We start from the raw sequence: 8,477 nt of genomic DNA, 5'->3' as shown, positions 1-8,477 counted from the left end.
CTTTTTACCTTTCCTCCCCGGCAACGGCGCCGTGAAAATAGCTTGATGTCTACGGGAGCTTCTATTCTTGTAGACAGTGTTGGGCCTCCAAGAGCAGAGGTTTGTAGAACAGCAGACAAGTTTCCTTAAGTGGATCACCCAAGGTTTATCGATCTCAGGGAGGAAGAGGTCAAAGATATCCCTCTCAAGCAACCCTGCAATCACAACGCAAGAAGTCTCTTGTGTCCCCAACACACCTAATACACTTGTCAGATGTAAAGGTGCACTAGTTCGGCGAAGAGATAGTGAGATGCAAGTAATACGGATGAGTATGAGTGGTAATAGCAATCTGAATAAAATATGGCAGCAAGTAAACATGCAACAAAACAGTAAACAAACGGAGATTCGATGCTTGGAAGCAAGGCCTAGGGATCCCGCTTTCACTAGTGGACACTCTCACCAATGATCACATAATAGGACTACTCTACACCCTCTTGTTGGATGATGAACACCACTAACCGTGTAGGATTACACGAACCCTCAATGCCGGAGTTAACAAGCTCCACAATATTCAATGTTCATATTTAAATAACCTTAGAGTGTAAGATGGATCAACACAATCACACCAAGAACTAACATAGCATGCACACTCGTCACCATCACACTATGAAGGAGGCATAAATCACATCAATTCTTATCATAGCAATAGTTAACTTCATAATCTACAAGAGATCACAATCATAACCCACGCCAAGTACTACACGATGCACACACTATCACCATTACACCGTGCAGGAGGAATAGACTACTTTAATAACATCACTAGAGTAGCACATAGATGATATTCAACTAGATCACATAAAGAGAGAGATGAACCACATAGCTACAAGTGGAGCCCTCAGCCCCGGGGTGAATTACTCCCTCCTCATCATGGAGGCAGCGATGGCGGTGAAGATGGCGGTGGAGACGGCGGTGGAGATGACTCCGGGGGCAATTCCCCGTCCCGGCAGGGTGCCGGAACAGAGACTTCTGTCCCCCGAATTGGAGTTTCGCGATGTGGCGGCGCCCCTGGAGTCTTTCTGGAGTTTCGTCAAGAGGTACTGCGTTTTTAGGTCGAAAGGGGTTATATAGGCGAAGAGGCGGCGCAGGAGGGCTGACAGGGTGGCCTCACCCAAGGCCGGCGCGGCCAGGGTCTGGCCCGCGCCGCCTTATGGTGTGGTGGCCCCCTGGCCCCTCTCCGACTCTTCTTCGGTGTTCGGAGCCTTCGGGAAAAATAGGAGGTTTGGCGTTGATTTCGTCCAATTCCGAGAATATTGCCCGAACAGCCTTTCCGGAACCAAAAACAGCAGAAAACAAGCAATCGGCACTTCGGCATCTTGTTAATAGGTTAGTTCCAGAAAATGCACGAATATGACATAAAGTGTGCATAAAACATGTAGATATCATCAATAATGAGGCATGGAACATAAGAAATTATCGATACGTCGGAGACGTATCAGGATGCGGTGCCGCGATACAGTACGTCGGTCTCGTCGAGGCTAAGCTGCAACGAGCAGAGCGCGTCGTCGCCGCCGCCGCCGGCCTCGTCGTTGTGCGCCATCGTCAGCGGGTGCGTGGGAGGTTTGCGCGGCGGTTGGACGGCTAGGGTTGGAAGGTGGGGAACATAGAGAAGTGCGCGCCGCTGGGGTTTTAAGGGAGGCGGCGGACGCGCATTGAAGGCGTGTGGGTAAGGTAGGTGGATGCCGCGTGGCCAGTCGCCGCCCTCGTCGCCGCTTGGGTTTCCGCTCGGGAGGCCATTAACGCCGATGACCAACCTCGCCACGTCGTTTTCGATGCGAACCGCCATGTTCTTTCGCTGATAAGGCGCCCCCACCCGCGAAAACCGTCGTTCCGCCAGGCACCGGCGCGCCTGATTCGCGCCCTTGGCCAACGGACCGGCACGGGGTTGCCGACGCTTCTATTGGCTCGAAAATGCGCCGGCCGTTTGGAGCGCATCGGTGTGAGCTCATTTTCGCTGCCAGCCCCCAAAAATGCTATCGAGACCGCTATCGGATCCGTCGGTGGAGATGCTCTTAGGCGAATCATATCAAGAAGAAACAAAATCGAGTCTACAAAACCATATGCAGTAGAATCCCCCAAAGAAGAAACACAATGCTACCATCACCTCCTCTCACTGCCACTTCCGATCAATGTCTCCAAATAAACAGGCGACTGAAACATGAAATACACACAGGATTTGGTGACAAAATCGCAACACCAACACAGCTAAACGTCTCGAAGATCTACAAAGGAACATGAATAGAACAAAATTAGGGTTCGAGGTGGACAATCACGGAGGCAATTCAATAGATGGGAGACGAAATCCACATACCTGCAGCCACCCTGGACGTCGGAAGAGACAGAAGAACCAGGTTGTCGCTGCGATTTGAGCTAGATTACGAGAAATAGATCGGGAATCATACGAAAAAAGGAGTAAGCTGAAGAACCGGAGGAAAAAATGGGGAAGGAGCTCGCTCTCGGCTCTCGCTGACGGAAAAGAGACGATGCCTATAAGGTGCCATGGGCCGGCCCAAGAAGCTCGCGCGGGGTACGCGTTGTGCCGCTAACGGGCGCAACAGGCGTCATATAGGATTCACCCGATGAGTAGGATTGTTCGGTTTCAGTTGGGAGGTATCATGGCGTTTTGTTGTTTTGTCTATCCCGTTCGCTCAATTTCCCCACCATAATGCGCCGAAGACCTGTTTTTAGTTCAGACGTTTGCTACTTTTGAGTTTTGATGATGCCTACGCCAACGATAATTTTACAAAATCTACCTGGATGGAATAATAGGGGAATTGCTTGATGTAAAGCCTGTAACTGCACTGTAACACCGGCGAAAACCCACCACCGGTAGGCGAGGTGACCGATTCCACGCCCCAGTCCAAATGGCATTTGGTGCCACGTCGGAACTTATGAATAGAGAAGGCTGAATTGTTGCTATCGCATGATCATGACTTGCACGGCGCCTTGTTCGATGGACGCGAATCATTTGTGTAACGCCATTACTTTCTCTCGCATTCCGTTTCTTATTCGAGTACAGTAGGAAAAAGACTTGTCGGACAGAAACATTCGAGAAATGATCCGGAGATATCTACGTCCATATTCATCAGCAATCCCCAGCTCCTTCCAGCCTCATGCTACTTGAGCACCGCACAATTGCACTTGGACCTTCCGTCCTTCCGGCCTCGTGTCACGCGTTCTGAGCTCTCGCCCATTCTCATCCGTGTGGACAAGCTCCTCCTCGACTATGGCTGATGCAACCAGGCAAGCAATCTGATTAGGTTCTTCTTGCTCACTGAACCGGAAGATGAAACTGATCTTTCACTGATTTTTTTTAGCAAGTACTACCAAGAGTTCAACAAGTAAACATAGAGCAACAAGTGCGTTAATCATCCCAATGTCTCGAGAGTAGCACTAGTAAATTTCCATCGTACTATCCACCAACGAATTCCATCATCAACATGAATTAAACATTTGAACTAAGCGAGAACAATCGATCGAAAGAATACCAGTTGATGATCGAAGTTCTTTTATTCTAACAAGTCCTACGGGGCACTAGGCGCGGGCGCAGCGGTTTCTTCATGACGACGGTGAACTCCGGCTTCTCAGCGAAGTCGACCTCCTCGCCGGCGACCTCCTGCCACTCAAACTCCCTCACCATGTTGGCCACGAAGTACTCCAGGTGGAGCATGGCGATGCCGAGTCCCGCGCAGATCCTTCGGCCCACGCCGAACGGCATCATCTTGATCTCACGATTGCCGGTCACGTCCACCCCTTCGCCCGCACCGCCTGGCAGGAACCGCTCCGGCGAGAACTCCAGCGGCTTCTCCCACTCCCGCTCGTCCCGGCCCATCTCGGCGATCATGAAGTTCACCGTGGCGCCCTTGGGGATGAGGTACCCGCCGATCTCCATGTCCTCCGCCGGCTTGTGCGGCAGCACGAAGTGCCCCGGCGGGTGCTTGCGCAGTCCCTCGAGGACGACGGCTTTGAGGTACGGCATGTTGTGGACGTCATCCTCGGAGACCTCTACCTGTTCGTCCCCAGTCGTGGCACTGATCTCCTTGTAGAGATTCTCCTGTATCGCCGGGTTCTTGACCAGTTCGGCCATGATCCACTGCAGCCCGGTGGAGGTGGTGTCGGTGCCGGCGTTGAGGAACTCGCCGCAGAGGTTGACCATCTCGTCGTCCGTGAGCGGGCGGTTCCCCTCCTCGGGGAGCTTGATGTCGAGCAGGGTGTCCACGTACGAGTGCTCGAACGTCGTCTCTTTCCCGATCTCGCCGCCGCGGCTCTTGTACTCCCGGCGCGCGTTGATCAGCGGCACGAACAGCTCCTTCTGCCGCTGCCGCATGGCGTGCGCTGTCTTGAGGCGGTCGCGGAAGAGGTGCTTGGTGAGCGACGGGAAGAAGGCGAAGACGGACATCTTACTGCTGATGTAGAGGAGGTGGTTGCGCTGTGCGGCGGCGATGGCGCGCACCGCGGCCTCGTCGAGCCGCTCGCCGAAGCACATGAGCACGAGGAGGCAGAACATGGCGTACTGGAACGTCTCCACAACGGCCGCCCCGCCGGCGGAGTCGTCCCGCAGCTTCTGGACGAGCACGCCGCGCACCCAGGAGCGCGCGGGCCCGAAGAGGCGGACCCGTGACGGGTGCAGCGTCTCGGCGACGAGGTTGCGGCGAAGGAGGCGCCACACGGGCCCGTAGCTGGCGCGCGTGATGGTGTTGTCGTTCTCGCCCAGGAGCGTGACGGTGGAGAGGGGCGGGCGGTCGGCCAGGGCGGCGCCGCGCTCGACGAGCGCCGCATGCGCGAGGCGGCGGTCGGCGACGAAGATGGAGAGATGGGATCCCACCCATAGGGACACGACGGGGCCGTACCGCGCGAAAAGGCGCCGGAGGAGGGGCTCTACGTGGGCGAGCGAGTTGGTGAGCAACACCACGCTGCCCAGCACCGGCACGGAGGGCGGCCCGGGCGGGAGGCGGCGCCGCCAGATGCCATTGCGGAGGAGGAGGAGGATTATTGGGAGGGCGCCGAGGATCGCACCGAGGAGTATCTGCCACGTGTCCATGGTGCTGCTCCGGTTTCGCCTCGAATGGATGGGTTTTATACTAGGGATACGATATATACTTGTGCGGTGCGGAGCGACAAATATGGTTTTGCGTCGCCGTCTCCAATTTTAGTTAGCGTCGTCATCGTCATATACCGTGTAGACTTGGTCTTGAGTCGGTACAAACGATGCTACTGCTCATGGAAACAAATAAGAGGCTACTGCTAACGAAACGTGACTCGTCAATTCTCATAGAGGACTCGAAGGTCTCCAGGTCGGCTTACATCGGGCTGCACATCCAGCGTGCGAGACAGGCCGGCCCATTTATATTCGACCTTCTTCTTTTTTGTGTTCTATATACTTTTTTTTTCATTTTTTTCATGTTTCTTTTTATTTTAATATTTAAAAATTATTAAGATACTCGTACAAAAAATGCTTAAATTTGAAAATGTGCAGATTTAGAAAATGTTTAAATTTCAAATTGTTAAATTTAAGAAATGATTGAATTAAAAAATGTTTAAATTATAAAATTATGTTGATTTAAAATACTTTAAAATATAAAAATTCTTCAAATTTAAAAAATTAAATTAGAAAAGGTTAAACTTCAAAAATATTTAGATTTTGAAAATGTTATTTTTTGAAAGAAAATCCTGATTTGAAAAATCTTTAGATTTCAAATTTGTTTGAATTTAAAATGGTTCGGACACTTTTCGAAAAATGAGAAACCAAACGAAAATCCAAGAAATATGCTAAAAACCAAAAAAATTAGATAGAAAAACCAGCCAATGTATGTGTGCCTGGCCCAAAAGCGGAAATGGGGTGTGCAGCAGGCCCTCAGGTGCCGACCAATGTGGCTTATAGAGTTCCCTTCAAAGATGTGCCCTACCACTGCCAAAACTCGGGCTAGCGAGACTTTGGGACGAGCCTGAAAAAGCCTGGATCTAAAAACATAGGCTTGATCGTGGCTCCGCCGATTATAGAGCTTATAAATTAGGCTCGGACCTGGCCCGGGAAGCATGGCCTGATCCTTACCTAAATCATAGTATGTTGTAAGCCTTGTTTGGCCTAGCCCGACATCTAGGCTCAAAATTTAGGCCCGAATCTATCCCAACATGCAAGCCCGGTCTAGGACTTTTAGGTTGTTCAGGCCAGACTTCCCATGCTAGCTGAAGCCCCAACTGGTGAGGAAGAGGGATCCGACGCAACCACCCTTCCTTTGAGTGGATGACTGATGTCTACGCACGCTTCTATTCCTGTAGACAGTGTTGGGCCTCCAAGAGCAGAGGTTCGTAGAGCAGCAGCAAGTTTCCCTTAAGTGAATCACCCAAGGTTTATCGAACTCAGGGAGGTAGAGGTCAAAGATATCCCTCTCAAGCAACCCTGCAATTAAGATACAAGAAGTATCTTGTGTCCCCAACACACCTAATACACTTGTCAGATGTATAGGTGCACTAGTTCGGCGAAGAGATAGTGAAATACAAGTAATATGGATGATTATAAGTAGTAATTTGCAATCTGAAATAAAAATGGCATCAAGCGAACATGTAGCAGAACTTGTTGGAAACGGTGTTTCAATGCTTAGAAACAAGGCCTAGGGATCATAATTTCACTAGTGGACACTCTCAACAATGATCACATAATTGAATAAATAAATGCTACTCTCAAACACTCTCTTGTTGGATAACAAACACCATTCATTGTGTAGGGCTGCAAAGGCACACCTCAAGCCGAAGTAAACAAGCTCCACAACGTCATAAAGGAATCATACACGATGCGCACACTGTCACCATCACACCGTGGAGAGTGACTCCGGGTTCATATTAAAGTAACCTCTAGAGTGCATAATAGACAAGAGTAATGATGTCTACGCATGCTTCTATTCATGTAGACAGTGTTGGGCCTCCAAGAGCAGAGGTTCGTAGAACAGCAGCAAGTTTCCCTTAAGTGAATCACCAGAGGTTTATCGAACTCAGGGAGGTAGAGGTCAAAGATATCCCTCTCAAGCAACCCTGCAATTAAGATACAAGAAGTCTCTTGTGTCCCCAACACACCTAATACACTTGTCAGATGTATAGGTGCACTAGTTCGGCGAAGAGATAGTGAAATACAAGTAATATGGATGATTATAAGTAGTAATTGCAATCTGAAATAAAAATGGCAGCAAGCGAACATGTAGCAGAACTTGTTGGAAACAGTGTTTCAATGCTTAGAAACAAGGCCTAGGGATCATACTTTCACTAGTGGACACTCTCAACAATGATCACATAATTGAATAAATAAATGCTACTCTCAAACACTCTCTTGTTGGATAACAAACACCATTCATTGTGTAGGGCTGCAAAAGCACACCTCAAGCCGGAGTAAACAAGCTCCACAACGTCATAAAGGAATCACACACGATGCGCACACTCGTCACCATCACACCGTGGAGAGTGACTCCGGAGTTCATATTAAAGTAACCTCTAGAATGCATAATAGACAAGAGTAACATCTACATATTCAACTAGATTACAAAGCTCATGATCACATAAAGATCACACCATGGGAGAGAGAGATGAACCACATAACAACCGGTAAAGTCCTCAGCCTCGGGGGAGAACTACTCCCTCCTCATCATGGGAGTCAGCAACGGCGATGAAGATGGCGATGGAGTCGATGGAGATGGCTCCGGGGGCAATTCCCCGTCCCTGCAGGGTGCCGGAACAGAGACTTTTGTCCCCCGAATTAGGGTTTTTGGTGGCGGCGGAGTTACGGAACTCTTCTGGAGAAATCGTCGATGGTGCTAGGTTTTTCGGAGACGAAGGAATAAATAGGCGAAGGGGCAGCGTCGGGGGAGCCAGGGGCTCCCTCACCACACCTGGGCGCGGCAGTGGGGCCCCTCGCGCCGCCCTATGGTGTGGGCCCCCTGCTGGCCTTCCTCGACTCTTCTTCGGTCTTCTGGAACACTCCGTGGAAAATAGGGCCGTGGGCTTTTGTTTCGTCCAATTCCGAGAATATTTGTAAACTAACTTTTCCGAAATCAAAAACAGCGAGAAAACAGGAACTGGCACCGTGGCATCTTGTTAATAGGTTAGTCCCAGAAAATGCATAAAAACATTATAAAGTGTGAATAAAACATGTAGGTATTGTCATAAAACTAGCATGGAACATAAAAAATTATAGATACGTTGGAGACGTATCAAGCATCCCCAAGCTTAGTTCCTACTCGCCCTCGAGTAGGTAAACGATAAAAAGAATAATTTCGAAGTGACATGCTACCAACATAATCTTGATCAATACTATTGTAAAGCATATGAGATGAATGAAGTGACTCAAAGCAATGGTCTATAGTTTGCTAACAAAAAGATAATGACTAAACAACTGAATCATATAGCAAAAAAAATTTCATGAATAGTACCTTCAAGACAAGCATCAAAAA

The 8,477-nt window shown here is 49.6% G+C and overlaps 1 protein-coding gene across 1 annotated transcript; it reads right to left on the bottom strand.

Annotated features, from left to right (window-relative positions):
- Positions 1 to 3,332: 3,332 nt before the first annotated feature.
- LOC124705901 (cytochrome P450 89A2-like) lies at positions 3,333 to 5,080 on the bottom strand. The gene has a single exon (XM_047237587.1). The coding sequence runs from the start codon at positions 5,078 to 5,080 to the stop codon at positions 3,554 to 3,556; it is 1,527 nt and encodes a 508-aa protein (XP_047093543.1). The 3' UTR covers positions 3,333 to 3,553.
- Positions 5,081 to 8,477: the final 3,397 nt, after the last annotated feature.

Source organism: Lolium rigidum, chromosome 4 (genome assembly GCF_022539505.1).
Source record: "Lolium rigidum isolate FL_2022 chromosome 4, APGP_CSIRO_Lrig_0.1, whole genome shotgun sequence".
Lineage (NCBI taxonomy): Eukaryota > Viridiplantae > Streptophyta > Magnoliopsida > Poales > Poaceae > Lolium > Lolium rigidum.
Note: the sequence above shows the minus strand (reverse complement) of the source record. Positions and strands in the feature narration are given on the sequence as shown.

Coding starts and splice junctions, on each gene's coding strand:
- LOC124705901 (XM_047237587.1), bottom strand. CDS start 5,080: ATGGACACGTGGCAGATACTCCTCGGTGCGATCCTCGGCGCCCTCCCA.